The sequence below is a fragment of the Panicum virgatum genome, chromosome 6N (genome assembly GCF_016808335.1).
Source record: "Panicum virgatum strain AP13 chromosome 6N, P.virgatum_v5, whole genome shotgun sequence".
Classification (NCBI taxonomy): domain Eukaryota; kingdom Viridiplantae; phylum Streptophyta; class Magnoliopsida; order Poales; family Poaceae; genus Panicum; species Panicum virgatum.
Window position 1 is genome coordinate 4,341,245 of NC_053150.1, and position 15,203 is coordinate 4,356,447.

General features: G+C 51.5%; 2 protein-coding genes and 1 pseudogene across 2 annotated transcripts; 2 read left to right on the forward strand and 1 right to left on the reverse strand.

Annotated features, from left to right (window-relative positions):
• The first annotated feature begins 3,894 nt into the window (after positions 1-3,894).
• LOC120677828 lies at positions 3,895-5,188 on the forward strand (annotated as a pseudogene).
• Positions 5,189-6,058: 870 nt separating this feature from the next.
• Positions 6,059-6,819, forward strand: LOC120677668 (chemocyanin-like). The gene has a single exon (XM_039958839.1). The coding sequence runs from the start codon at positions 6,059-6,061 to the stop codon at positions 6,659-6,661; it is 603 nt and encodes a 200-aa protein (XP_039814773.1). The 3' UTR covers positions 6,662-6,819.
• LOC120677666 (transcription factor ILR3-like) lies at positions 6,699-10,083 on the reverse strand. Its single transcript, XM_039958837.1, has 5 exons — positions 9,263-10,083; positions 8,306-8,368; positions 8,134-8,211; positions 7,881-8,043; positions 6,699-7,317 (listed from the first exon to the last, which is right to left on the reverse strand). The coding sequence occupies exons 1-5, from the start codon at positions 9,412-9,414 to the stop codon at positions 7,024-7,026; spliced, it is 750 nt and encodes a 249-aa protein (XP_039814771.1). The 5' UTR covers positions 9,415-10,083; the 3' UTR covers positions 6,699-7,023.
• Between the last annotated feature and the right edge of the window lie 5,120 nt (positions 10,084-15,203).

The window sequence follows — 15,203 nt, forward strand, 5'->3', positions numbered from 1 at the left end:
GAGCTCCTTGCCGATGGTCGCCAGACGATCAGGCACATCTTCGCATAATGGTACCTTCTTTGTATGTTCTGGTGGTGAGACCCCTTCATTTTTATGGTCTCTTCGCATGTCTTCGGCAACAAATGTTCTTGTGTCCTCTTCGGTAGCCTCAATGGTATGCACAGTTTTGTTGGTGCTATACGCGTTATCTTCGCACCTGTGCGCTTCTTCTTGATTGCCGTAGACGGTCACGACTCCCCCAGCCGAAGGTATCTTCATGCATAGATATGGCTGATGGATTACAGCTGCAAACTTCACCAGGGTGTTGCGGCCGAAGATGGCATTGTATGGATAGTTGATGTCCACTACATCAAAGGTTATTGATTCGGTTCTTTGCGTGACCCCTTCGCCGAATGTGACGTTGAGCTCTATCTTGCCGAGGGCCTCAATTCTCTTGCCTCCGAAGCCAATGAGAAGGTATTGCGATTTTTTCAGAGCTTGCTCTGTGAACCCCATCTTGACGAAGCACTGCCATACCAGAATGTCTGCGGAGCTGCCATTGTCGACCAATATCCTTCTGACATCATTCCCAGCGAAGTGTACTGAATTCTTGCCAATGTTGGCTCTGATGACAAGGGGATCATTGTGAGGGTAGTGTTGTAGCCGAAGATCCACCTGTGTGAAGGTTATTGGGACATGTGACCACGGAGTTTGGAAACATTTGTCTTCTCTCACATGAGAGACAGTTCTGAAGTTTTCTTTGCGTTGCCTCTTCGTCTCATGAACCGGTTCATTGGATCCTCCGGAGATGGCGTTGATGATGTTAACCATGCTGCCGGAGGGTCTGTCGCCTGCTCTTTCCGGTATCTGTCCTGGCTCGAGCTTCGGTGGTGGGAATAAAGGCGTGGAGCTCCTTGACCATGTGTTGGCGTACTGCGGAGCGGGTAGCATCGGCATCGACTGGTGCGAAGGCAATGACATTGGAGGTGTGTATGATGGGTTGTAGTTGTAAACTGGGTATAATACTGGCATAGATTGTTGCGAAGGCAATGACATTGGAGATGTGTATGATGGGTTGTAGTTGTAAACTGGGTATAATACTGGCCAATTTGGTGTTGGGGTCCAGGTGGTTTGTGGAAGAGGAACTGGATGCGGTAGTTGCGAAGTGTAATTTACTGGTTTTGCTGATTGTCCATTTTTGGGTTCGAGCCCTGCCTTCATTTCAATTGCGATTGGGAATTCATTGGTCCAATGACTTTGGTCCTTCCCATGGAAATAGCAAAATTGTGTTTTTTTCCCTTCGGGCCCCCTTTTCTCTTCGGCCTTTCTGGTAGCGGTCTTCGTGATTGTATCTGTCTTCGCGGTTGGACATGTCATCATGGTTGGTCCTGTCTTCGCAGCTAGATCTATCTTCGCGGCTAGATCTGTCTTCGCGGTGATCTCTGCCGCCCTTGTTCTTATGGTGCCTGGTTTCACGTGACTCCTCCTCGGAGACGCTATTGACAGTTTTTTTACTTCGACTAGTCGGAATGCCATTGCTTCTGGTGCGACCTTTCGCTATTCCTTGACTTCCTCTTCTCATTCATTTCTTCGAGCTTCTACCTCTTCGCACGGTCTGATATGCAATATTCTTGCATTATCTCGAACAATTTGGTAACTGTCTGATAGAGCCGAAGTGCCTGATCTTTCGGTGAGTGGGGATGAATTCGACTTGGTGGAAGATGACCCTCACGATCTGACTACGACGAGCGAGCTCGAAGCGCCAATGCAATCGCTGAACCAACTTCCTGTGGTTACCAACCTTGTTGATGCAAGATCAGCCTGATCACGAAGATCGTTTCCTGTCCGCAATCGAAGAACGAACAAGAAAAAGATGCGAGCAATCTGATTATCACTCGAAGGTGGAGTTCTGAATACACGAGGACAGCACTGATTTGCGCGTGTTCTAGAGTAGCTAAAGCTAGATGTAAAACAAAACTCAAGTCTGAATTGAAAAGAAACCTCTCTTTAAATAGAGGGAGAGGGGGCGCAACCCCTAGGGAAGGGCGGCCAGGAGATGGGGGCGCCGCCCCTGGCGTCCAGGGCATCGGGGGAGGGTGCAGCCCTAGGCGCCCACACAAGGGCCTCTATTGGGCCAGCTTCTATTCTTCTGGGCCTTCATTCTTCAGTAGCATGACGAAGTTCAGTTCTCTTGCACGGGCCCGAGTGATTGGCCCAGAAGGTGGCGCCTGGGGTGGAGGTGCATCTGGAGGCGCTAGAAAAGGTGCTGCTGGTGTAGACGTACTCGTGGTGTCCTCATCACTGTCTTCGGCCTTCGTCGGGTTAAGTACTCCCCACATGGGCCGAGGCTGATCCCATTGACTACTGAGTCAATAATGCTCTGGTTAGTGACGTCTGGCCCTCTTGCGCGAAGCTTTATCAAGCTCTGAAGGAACTACTGTAAAGTCATGCTTCCTTGCTTCAAGTTATGGAAGTCACAGGATGTGACTTTGTCGGGCCTGACGGCTCGAAAACTTGAGCGCAACTGGGAACGAAGTTGGTTCCATGATAGAATGCTTCCTGGGGGTATGTTTTCATACCATCGCTGAGCCAGTCCTCGCAGCGTGAGGACAAGTGGCTTCGCCTTGCACGTTGTGCCTCCTCTGGCTGCCTCTATGGTGGCTTCGTATTTCAGGAGAAACTCTTCGGGGTCGGACTCACCATCAAACTGAGGCAGTATTGTTGGGTTGAGGCGATGAGGCCATTGTATCTCTTCCAACTCTTTGGACAATGGCGTTCTTCGCGGGTGGCCCCTTCGATAATACCCTTCCTCCTCTGGCTCAGACTGGTCAGAGATCTCTTTGACTGGTATAGTCCTTGTTTCGGACCCTTGCGTTTCTTGGTGGGTTCGTTGCGACCGTGCCCTTCGGCAGTGGCTGCGGCGGCTGCGGTGCCTGCATTTTTTCGAGCATCAGTCGTTGTGCTCTAATCTTCTATTGTAACGCCTTGCAGCGAAGATCTTCTTCTTGCAGCTTGTTGTACTGCTCTTGACTTTCTGCTTCAGTCAATATTATTTCCTTCCCCTTCGCCCTCGTATGATTTGAGGCTCCGTAGATTCTTCCTGAAGAGCATCAACCCTTCGCATTGCAGCGATGTCTTCGACAGAGATGCCAAGGTCCAGCAGATCGACTTCGTGTTGACCTTCTGCGATGTCTTCGACGGTGATGTCTTCGTTGCCGGTTGCGGACTCTTGTCCGGGGGCGGCTTCGTCTTGCGGAGGTGTCGTCGTTGTTGTCGTGCCTGTCGAAGTAGTAGTAGCGTCTCACTTCTTCTTCGACGCCATGTGGTGTGGCATGGTGTGTCGAACCGACGGGTGGATGCCAAACTGTTGGTGGAAAGTGCTTCCGGAACGGACGAACACTACAACAGTGGAGAAAGAGCGCACCAGTCGAAATGAACAACTCCAAACCAGAAACGAGGCTTCGCACAGTAAATTGGATTCTCTCTCTTTATTCAATTAGTCCCATCAATATACAGGGGTCGGGTATTTATAGGTGACGGTTCACCTACCACCCTCCGTTATTACACCGTAATGCCCCCTAACAACTATATTCCTGGAATATTCCCGGAGTACAACCGTATTTTTACATCATTTGGTAAATTACATCCGAGCCTCTTCTGCCCATTGGGCCCATTACAGCCCATTGGGCCCATTACAAGATTCCCTTCGCGACTTTCGAAGCGCTTACTCTCCGACGCCTTCCCTTCTGGTTTTCGCCGTAGGTGCCTCGGTCTTCACCCAAAGCTTGAAGCCCTTTGACTGCTCGGCTTGCCGAGCCGGGAGGAGACCTTGTCGTTACAATCAAATTGCGCGCGGGCCTTCGGTCGATGGCCGAAGGTGGCGCACCCAACATCGTACTCAACGCACCTGCAACCATGGCACGGAAGATGTCGAAGCTGCCTCTGCTCGCGACGATCCTGCTCGCCGTCCTGCTGCTCGTGGCCAAAACCAAGGCCATCGACACCAGCAAGACCCAGCGCCTGGAGCTGCCGGGGCGGAGACAGGGGCAGACAGGGGACTGGCCCCCAAATTTACATTAAAAATTTAAATTTTGATTAAATTTTTATATAAATTTGTATAATTGGCCTACCCTAATAATATAAAATTCAACTTCGTAGCTCCGCCCCTACTGCCGGACGGGCTGGTCGGACCCGAGAGGGTCGCCTTCGACGCCCGCGGCGCCGGGCCTACGTCAGCATCTCGGACGGCCGCGTGCTCAAGTACACCGGCGAGGGCGACGCCGCTGGGTGGGCGACGTTCGCGTACAGCCCGAGCTACACAAAGAACGGTTGCGACGCGCAGTCGGAGCTCCCGGCGGTCGCCACGGAGAGCTCCTGCGGCCGGCCGCTGGGCCTTCGGTTCCACAACAACTCCGGCAGCCTCTACATCGCCGACGCATACATGCATGGGGCTGATGCGCGTCGGGCCGGACGGCGGGGAAGCGACGGTGCTCGCCACGGAGGCCGGCGGCGCGCCGCTGCGCTTCACCAACGGGGTGGACGTCGACCAGGTCACCGGCGACGTCTACTTCACGGACAGCAGCACGACGTACACGAGGGCGCAGCATCAGATGGTCACCGCGTCGGAAGACTCGACGGGGCGGATCATGAGATACAATCGGCGACTAACAGGGTCACCGTGCTCCAGTCCGGCGTGACTTATCCCAACGGCATCGCCATCAGCACCGACAGGAGCCACCTCATCGTCGCCCTCACCGGACCGTGCAAGCTGATGAGGCACTGGATCCGAGGGCCTAAGGCTGGTACATCCGAGTTGTTTGCTGAGCTGCCGGGATACCCGGACAATGTGAGGCCAGATGGGAAGGGAGGGTACTGGGTGGCGCTGCACCAGGAGAAGTACGAGCTCCCATTTGGTTCCGACAGCCACTTGGTCGCTATAAGGATCGGCGCTGACGGTGAAAAACTGCAAGAGATGAGAGGTCCCAAGGATGTCAGGCCAACCGAGGCGGTGGAAAGAGATGATGGCAAAATATATCTTGGATCCGTAGAGTTGACATATGTTAGTATTGTGAAGAGTACATAGAAAGATCTAGAGTAAATTTTAGTATGCTAGGTAGGCTGTCTTCAATTAATGGTCATTTTGTAAGGGTTAAAGCTCGTGGTTGATGGACATGGTTGTTACTAATATCTAGGAGTATGTACTAATTTTTTTTCTTGATTAAGATATTTATACGGCTTAACATAACGAATTAACGATGTTTCTACGTTTGAGCAACTTGCATGGGGTCGGCATTTGCATAGTTGCATGGTATTGGAAATCGATCTGTCTGGAAAAGAACAGCTTAAAATTAAATGAATCCGTTTAATTAGCTGGAAACCTGATTTAGAACACTGAAATTCAGGATTCATTTCGAGCTCCAAGCTCTTGACATGAAGCTTTGAAGAGTTTTATTAATTATATATAGTCGAGAATGAAAACTACTCAAACGTTGATTGCTGGTTGACTTGGCTTCAATAATTTTCTATATCAAGATTGACATCAAAAAGAGTCATTATGAAAATACTTTCGAAGTATGCAATGCATTTTCAAGAAGTTAATTTTCATTGATATTTTTTCCTAATTGAAGTTTTAAAAGTTTGACTTCTGACCGACCAAGTATACTTACATTTATGATCGGAGGACCAAGTACTTAGCATGCCGTCGACGTCATCAATGTGGTAGCTGGAAGACGAATTCGATGTCATTCAACATTCATGTCGAATCCCAAGTCCTGTGTTTGGTTTCTCTAATACATAGACACTTTCAACACGTTTAATTAACCATGCTAAAGCTAACTAAGCTAAAAGACCATGCATGCAATGCACACTAGTACACACTCCACTATTGACCACTATTCACTACCACGACCAGCTCCGATCCTTCTCCCTCACTAGTCACTAACTCACTATATATTCATGGAAATCACCTCCTTGCACAATTGCTCGACCTATCAAATCCTCTCGCCATCATCTTTCCAAAAAGAAAAAAAAAATCCTCTCGCTATCGATTCTGATATTGGATCTGTTGGCGGCCTAGACAATGGCAGCGAGGTTACAAGCATCTCTGCTCGCCGTCGTTGCAGTCATCGCGGCGGCGGTCGCGACGCCGGCGTCCGGCGCCAACTATACCGTTGGCGCGCCGGGGGGCTCCTGGGACCTGCGGACCGACCTCGCCGCCTGGGCGTCCTCCATCGCCTTCCGCCCGGGCGACCAGCTCGTGTTCAGCTACGACGCGTCGGCGCACGACGTGGTGGAGGTGACCCGGGAAGGGTACCGCTCCTGCTCGGCGGCGAGCCCGGTCTCCCCCGCGCTGCGCACCGGCAGCGACGCCGTCCGGCTCGGCGGCAACGGGTGGCGCTACTTCATCTGCGGCGAGCCGGGGCACTGCGCCGCCGGGATGAAGCTGCATGTCAGGGTCAGCGACGCCGAGTGCACCAGGACGATGCCGCCACCGGCCCCGCCCGGCGCGCCGTCGCCGGGTATCAGGCTCTGCCCGGGCGGCCCGCCGACGGTCATCATGACCCCTGGCGTCATCTCCTACGGCTCCCGCGCGGCGGTGGCGCCGGGGTCTTCAGCCAGCAGCCTCACCTCTCTACTTGTCCCCATGGTGTCTCTGCTGCTTGTTGGCCTCATCATTGTCTAGCTGATTCTTTTACTCATGTCAATGTTGAACACAACGGCACAATTCCAAAGATTCATAACAGATAATTAACTTGTACACAAAAATCACTGAATTTTACGACTGACAAATATATATGTGGCACATAATTAATTTGGTATTGTTGCTATGGAGAAAAAGAACGAACATTCTTCTCTTCTCCGCAAAAAATTGTACAGCCATTGAAGGGGCTAATAGCAGCCTCTATAGGGCGCCAGGAACATCAGCTTACTCAATCACCTACCACATAAGAACAGTAGTTATACCCAATCAATGGATCAACAACTAGGGGCTTCAGTTGCGATTAATTCACATAAGCTGCGAGTGCAACCAGTAGCTCGAAGCGATTAAGCAACTGGAGGGCACGCTTCACTGTCCTTCGAGGTGTCGACTTCAGAAGGTGGCATGAACTGCCACATTGGGTATCCTGGGTAGCCAACAAAGGGCATCATCAGCTTCTGCCCTGCAGCTTGCGCATGGGGATGGAACGGTGCTAGCTGAGCCTGTGGGAAGGGCGCTGGCATCAGGGTTGGATGAGGCATGTAGGCTGGAGTTGAGGTCATTAGCTTCATCTGGTGCTCTAAACTCTCCTTCTCTAGTTTCAGCTTCTGCTTCTCATCGCGAAGCTCATCCTTCTCTGCCTGGAATTTAGAGAAAGAACAACAGTTTCATAATCATTGCAAAACACAATAAAAAAACATTGGAAAAGGAGCAGGTTTGTGCCCCCCAAGAAATTTTTTCCACAAGCAGTATTGCACACAACTTGGTAGCTGCCGGGCCATAGTTCGATAAGAGAACCATATATACAGTACCCTATAATCCAAGGTCTAATCAAATTCCTGATGGGTCCTAAAATACAGTGGTGTGGTAGGCTGTGAATTCCCCAGAGTTAAAAACAGTTAATCTATCATAAGAAAATGGAAGGTTTTATGTGATCAATAGATGCTATGTGCTCCATGGATCATTTGGAGCTTGCGGACAATTCACATTCAAAAGAAAAAAGTATGTGACCTTAATTCTAGCTGGTAACCAGAAATGTCTTGGATGAGATACGAAGAGTTGTCAGCATGTGCTCATATGTAGAGCGTATAGCCTATCATAAAGCACTGCCAGCCCTATAAAGATCTCATTCCAAGCAACAAAGACTGAGTATAGAAAAGACGATGTACTATATGTAAGTGTGAACAGGAAATAGGTGAGTAACCTTTAGTTCCTTAATCTTTTCTTCAAGACTACCATTGGTGTCCTTGAGCTGCTGTGCTTCAGAGCGAAGCTGAATAACCATGCGAGTAGCATCACTTAGGATAGCAGCTTTGTCAGCTTTTACTGGTTTCCCAGGTTCTAAGGTAGAGCCCAATTCAAGAAACCTAGAAATTATAAGAAACATTCGAAAAATCAACAACATGGTAATCCATCTCTTATACTCTAGCGTAAGCGAAACTGCTTTTATCATTTACCTGTCATTGAGCTTGTCCCTTCTCATTTTTTCCCTACAAGCTTTAGATGTTGGCCTACCAGAAGATCCTGACCTTAAACTGCAAATTGCAACAGAACAACAATTACAGAACTGATGACTGAATACAATAATGCAATATGCACCTAAGTTGTGAGGTGAAAGAACAGCCTGACCGTTTATTACTGCCAGGCTCCTTGAAGACATCACCGGTGTTTACATAGCTGCCAACTTCCACACTGTTAAAACATGGGGAGAAATGATTAGCAATTCTGGATCTCCGTATGGAAAAAAAATTCCCAGTTGCTACCTTGTTTCAACCAAACAAACAAAATCATTCACAAAATTAATCGGAAAAATTTAGCAACATGTAAGCCACATATCTCTGCACACATGCAGTGACCGGACAGAAAAAACAGTATAGCTGCAAATTACCCCCAATTAAACCTAGCAATTACTATGTTACAATTATCTGATAGTAGTGCATAGTCACAAGTGATAGGAAATTATTCATTTGATTCCAATCTTGTTCAGTATTACGATTCCGTCCATGAGATAGCAGCGCATTCCGCTGCATACTATCACTAAGGCTGGAACCTAATCCCCAACAATTAACTAATATACCATCAACACACATGAATATATCCGTTTCACCGTCCATCATAAACACAGCCACCGCAACACGAGAACCAATCTACCAAAAGTAATCACCTTGCAGCACGCAAAATCACTACTATTTCGTTAGGTACGTTTTTCTCATTCTTTTTTTCCTTTTTTTCTTATTGCAACAAAAGCAACCTCGGCAAGTTTTTATATCCGGCGACAAGATCTACTGTATAAAGCAACTGCCTTTGCAGATTAGATTCCCCCGGTGCATGCATCGGCTATGGAAACAGCCTTCAAATCCCTAAATAATTCATCCACACCATCCAAGTCCAGAATCAGACGCCTAGCCAGAACTCAGCAATTCTCTACCATCACCGTCTCCCAGGAACGCCGCGTTTACGGAATCGACCGCCAGAAACCAACGGGAACGGGAGAAGAATGAAGAATCCCTCGCTAAACCAAGCATCCGCGCCGAGAACTACCAGGGGGTGTGGGAGACGGAGGGATCGATCGACCATCGGGCTGACCTGGGGTTGGAGGACGACGGGGACGCGTCCCACGGGAAGGCCCCGCAGGCCGCTGCCGGGAGGTCGTCGAGGATGCCGCAGTCGAGGAACCAGTCGTCGCCGGGGGAGCCGCCGCCGCCGCCGCTTTCCGCCGGGGCCGGAGGGAGAGACATCGCCGCCGCCGTCGAGCAAAGGGGAGACCTTTCCTGTCCCCTTGTTTTTCCTCTTTTTTCCAATTCGTGGATCTTTTTGGGTCGCTCGCGGGTCGCGGCGCCGGATTGGAAGACTGGGGAGGCGGGCCGCGGTGTCGATGACAGGTGGGCCCCCGCGTGGGGGCGATGGGTGGGTGGCGATTTGTTGTGGGGTTTCTGTGTGGCTGCGAGAGGAGACGTCGGGGGTCAGGAGGCGACGTCGATGACAGCTCACGTCATGGCGGAGAGCACAGATGGCTGGCACAGGCCTAGCATGCACTCCACTAGGTCGATCTCCGTAGTGCCGCTCGTCGGCGTGCGCGGCGCGGGGATGGCTGCTCGAGGTTCCGCTCCCACAGGGACCGCAATGTCCTCACCGTGGGCATCGAGGGGAGGCGAGGGACAATGGTGCTCGGCGACGGTGTTGGCGCGGGCGCTCGGCAGCAGGGACGATGGCGCTCGGAGGCGGCAGCGGCGCGGGCTCGGGGCGGCAGGAGACGACAGCGGACGACGGAGGTGGTGGCGCGGGCGTATGACGCCGGGACGGCGGCGGCGGCAACGGCAACGGCACAAGAGTGCTAGAGGGTGACAGATGGCGAGGGAGGGGGCGATGCAGGGATGGCGAGGCAAATGGGCTTGGTAAAATTGCCTAGCAAGGCTCACGAGATAGCTAGCAGGATATATTAGCTAGTTGGATACAAAGGCTGTTAGATCTAGATTTTGGTGAATTTTCTCTTATTTTAGCTAACTCATCAAGGATATAGAGTGTAACATCCCGTAAATTTATACAATAATTATAAGTGCAAAAATGTGGATTTTCAAAAAAATTTGTATGGAGTGCGAGTAATTAGATCAATTCATGGTTTAACTTTACTCACCTTTCTCTTAGTCAAAATAAAATCAAATTAAATATAAGGACCTAAGTGCTAGTGTGAAAAATATTCGAATCTTAATTCGATTTACACCTCTACAATGTTTAAATTTATTTGGAAGATTTTTGTTTGAATTTGAGTGGTACTTAATTTGAAATGGGAATCCAAATAAAATACAAAAACTAACCTAAACCCTAACTCCTATCGGGCCGAAACCCGCTACCGTACCCGACCCACTCACCCGAACCGTCCCGCTAAAACCCCATCTCGGGCCAGCAACGTGCACGCGCTCGCCCGCAAACAGCCCAAGATCGCCCGCGCCTTCGCACGCCTTTCCCGCCGGCCACACCTGCCAGCTGATGTCGCCGCCTACACCCGGTCGGCCACGACCCGGCGCGTGCGCTCCTGCTCCACCCGCGCCCAGACCCTAGCCCTAGCGCCCTTGGATGGCCACCACGTGCCCCCGCGCCCCGGCTGTCCCATCCACACCGCTCCTCGACGTCCGGGCCCGTGGGAAACCCAAGCTCCTGGCTATAAGAAGCTCCCTGAGCCGCCGCGAACCCTAGCCCCGACCCAATTAGGGTTTCCCCAGCCTCCGCCGCCAGAATTGTTGAACGAGGAAGGGAGAAACAAAGCAAGTTGGGAGAAGAAAAAGAGGAGGCCACCGTCATTGGAGTTCGCCGCCGAGCCAGCGACCGAACGTCTCCGCGACACAGCTGCACGGCATGGCACGCCATCGAGTCCCTGTTTTCCACCTCTCCACTGTGCCGAGAACCGACGCCCCCGAGCCCGCCGATGAGCCTCGACACTACCCCTGCCCTACTTGTTTTCCTGTGCCGGTGTCGCCGATTGGCCGTCGATGAGCCACCCTAGCTAGCCCTAGGCACACCCTAGCCCTTTGTGTGAGCCTACAGGAGCCCTCCGACGCTCGCCGCTGTAGACTGCAGCCGCTGCCGTGCTTGCCCTGCGCTGCCGCGACCCTGGGGAGCCAGGAGTTCGCGTGCGTGCACAAACCCAGCACTGCCCGCCCAGGCGGAGCCCCTAGCTCACCTTGGCCGGCTCCACCGCCGCGTCCAAGCACCGCCGCTCCGTCGGGGCCGTGTCGTGGCCAAGCCGCAACCTGTGCTCGGCGTTCACATGCGCCCGAGGACCAAAGGCAGGGCCTTTGCCCTCGCCTAGCCCAAAGCCAGGCCGTCTCACTGTCGGACGCCACCGGGGCTCCGTCCGCGCAATAGCTCAAGGTAGTGCTTTTAGGCCCTTCTGTAGGATCAAGAACACCGACTACATGGGGGGGTGAATAGGCGGTTTAAAAACGAAAACCAACAATTCTTGAAAATTTTAATTAGTAACAAAGAAAAGCCCTATGTCATGCTACTACTATCTCTAGATGGGTTTACAACCTAAGGTGACAAGATACAAATCAAGCTCTAGTAAATTAAATTGCTCAAAGTAAAAACAAGAATTAAAGTAAGCAAGAGAAGTAACCAAGCTTGACACAAGAATTTATCCCGTGGTGTCGATGACTTGCCGGTCAGCCCTAATCCACGTTGAGGTGGATTCCAAGAATCAACCGCTCCTCTATCAAGAACCTCTTGATATTGAGCCGGCTTGAATCAAGGAACCGCTCCACACCTTGATTCCACTAGAGTTGCTCTTCACCACTCCGGTGAGGTGAGCACAAGACCTCTCACAACTGAAATCGGGGCTCCTCAACAATCTCCTTGGAGGAGCTCCACGAAATCCTCTTCTCCAAGCCGTCTAGGGAGCGGCAACTCCCAAGAGTAACAAGTCGATGACGCTTGCTTGAAGTTTTCCTAGTGCCACAAAGCTCAAACTCTTGATGCAATGCACTAGGAAGCCCTCACACCCTCAAGAATGCAATCTCTAAGCAAGTGTGTGTGTGAGTGATGCCTTAGCTCTATAATGTCAAGTATGCAGTCCAAATGGCCAAGAGAATGACCCAATGGCCGGGCATTGGGTATATATAGACATCCCTTCAAAAACTAGCCGTTACACTCTTTTCTGCGAAGTCGCGGACCGTCCGCGGTTCAAAAACCGGACCGTCCGCCGTTATAAACCAGTGAGTCAGAGTGCATTTAATGCGTGTCAGAACTAGCCGTTACAGCCCTGACGGACCGTCTGCGCCCCAGGGGCGGACCGTCTGCGCCCCAGGGGCGGACCGTCCGCTGTTATGTTTTCCACACCACCAGATACGAACATCGTCTCTGGTACAACTTTGAAAAAAGGCATGCGGACCGTCCGCGCCCTAGGGGCGGACCGTCCGCCGTTCATCCTTGAAAACCACCAGAGACAACAATGTCTCTGGTACAAACTATCAAATAGCCGGCGGACCATCCGCGGTCCAGGGACGGACCGTCCGCCGCACAGGTCATAACCTCAACCAGAGAAAACACCCTCTCTGGTACAATTGAGTTAGAGCTGCGGACCTTCCGCCCACCTGGGCCGGACTGTCCGCCAGTCACATCTAATTTCCACCAGAGCCAAAGATGCTCTCTGGTACGAGTGCGGACCGTCCGCGTTCCATGGAGCGGTCTGTCCGCGCTTGTGCAGTCAGCTCTCAAACTTGATCTTTTTCAAATCTTTTCAAAACGTCGTTAGCCCTCATGCATGCACTTAGATATTTTGAGCAAAATGGCACTAACGACCCGTCAAGCACGAGGACTCGACCCCTCTTCATAGTACGGCTATCTATCCAACAAATCCGGTCACTTTTCATCCACTAAACACCTTGTGACCAGTAAAATACAAAACCCCTATTTTATACCTTTGCCTTGAGCCCGAGCGTTGCTCATCATCTCCAAAACTCCACACGTTCACAACCAAATCTCTTTCATCCGTGGATCAACCTATACTTATTATCTCAAATGAAATCGTTAATCAACAAACTGTTGTCATTAATTACCAAAACTCAAATTAGGGGCCTAGATGCTTTCACCATCCGAGCTCCAGAGGAGGGCCTTGCCCTTGCCTGGCCACCAGAGCCGACTCGCCTCCGACACGCCGCAGTCGCGATGTCGTGCTCTGGCCAGCACACACATGCTCACACGAAGAAGCCAGACCACACGGGATCGGGAAGGAGCCGCAGTAGATCCGGCAAAGGCCGAAACCTGGGACCCAGCAGTTAGCAGGGGAGGCACGCTAACACGTAGGACCGGATACTACCAATTTATTAAGCCCTGTCTCCTTACATTGTAAGTTCTTTCAACTCATCACAGTAGATAGCCTGCAAGATGTTGTAGTCCAGCTTTGCAAACTCCAGTATAGTCCCATCATGCACAGCCTTCTTCTCGTACACTGAGATGTAGCGCCTTGCCTCCACCCTCTCGACCCGCCTGAACCGTGGTGTCTCCAATGTGCATCGCACTTCCTCTGCCAGCTCTGGCTCCAAATTTTTCATCGTCAAAGATTGGAGGCGGCTCTTGTTGAAAGTGATCATGTCGTCGAGTATCTCCTCCCCATGAGTTCTCACATGTGCAGCATCATACAACATTAGCAAGCAGCTGACATCGTCACTTGAAATGTTCCCTTGCTTGTCCCTAAACTTCTCAAACACGTCTGCATACATATTTAATTAGGGTCCATTTAATTTGGGATCCAAATGCTAATAGGTGAAAGTGTTAAACTTCAGCACCAGCTCATCCAAACGGCACTGCTGATGGGGTGAGCCAAACTTTAGTTAAGACTCAAAAAGTTTAGCATATGTGCGAGTGCTAATATGTGCTAAAGTTTAGCACTCAATTTTAGCTCCTCCAAACATAAAAATAGTGGCACACTGAAAGGACCGGGATTGGATTTGCCATCGTACCGGCAGAGATGGTGTATCCATGCTTCCTAAGCAAATAGAACCTCAATGAGGTGACATAGAGGTCATCAGAACCTCCATCCTCTTCATTGTAGATAGAACAAAGTAGGTCATTGATCTCCTTCTTGTAGTGGTAGTCCACCCCTATCCTTTGTAGAGTGTCAACGAGCTCCAGCTTCTGAGCCAGGTCGGAGGAGGCAAAGCTTTCCAGTATGATCCTCCTCACCTCCTCCTCCTTTACCTGTGCCCTCTCCTTCATTGTCAAGAGCTGCAAGCGGTAAAAAAAAACTTAGTACATCAAAATACCTAGTGCACAATGCAAAATATATACCACGGCAATACCTTAATTATCAACAGTATGGTTAGGTTAGTTCTGTTTACCTGTGATGGGAGTGCATGTGGCATGGTTGAGGAAGAAGTCACCCCAGGGGCTGGGGCTGTACTCCCGGAACTGGTTGCACTGTGACTGCGGGGCGAGGGTGATAATCGGCGACGCCATGTCCATGGCTAGCTAGTGTCGCCGGAGATCGGTCAGGCTCTGATCAGGCTGGAGCTGCTTGGCTGGAGAAGATGTGGGTCTGGTCTGCGGGAAGGTCGTGTTTATATAGGGATCGATCGACCGGGCCGCCGCGCCGGCCGCGCCGCGCAGGCCATGTCGCGCGTTGAGGGACACGCCGCACCGGAGGAGGAAGGAGCTCACGCGGGGTGAGAGAGCCACCAGAGAGGGAGATCTCCCTATCTGCAGAGCTCGACCTCCACGCCCATGCGGCCGGCCCGTGCGGAGCTCACGCAACGCTCGCCCCGAGCAGATCTGAGGTGGGGAGGGGGAAAGGAAGTGAGAGAGGGAGTCGAGGCGCCGCCGCTAGGGTTAGGGAACACAGAAGAAGTAGGGGCACCCACGGTGTCGACGGCGTGGTGATGCCCGCGGAGGAGGGGAGGCGGCGCCAGAGGCCGAGGAGGTGGTGGAGCGAGGTGCAGTGCGCTGGATGGATCTGAGAGATAGAGAGAGCATCAGTGCGGCGGCTGTGGATCTGAGGTGCAGAGACGAGAGGGAGGATGTGTAGCTAGGGTTTTCG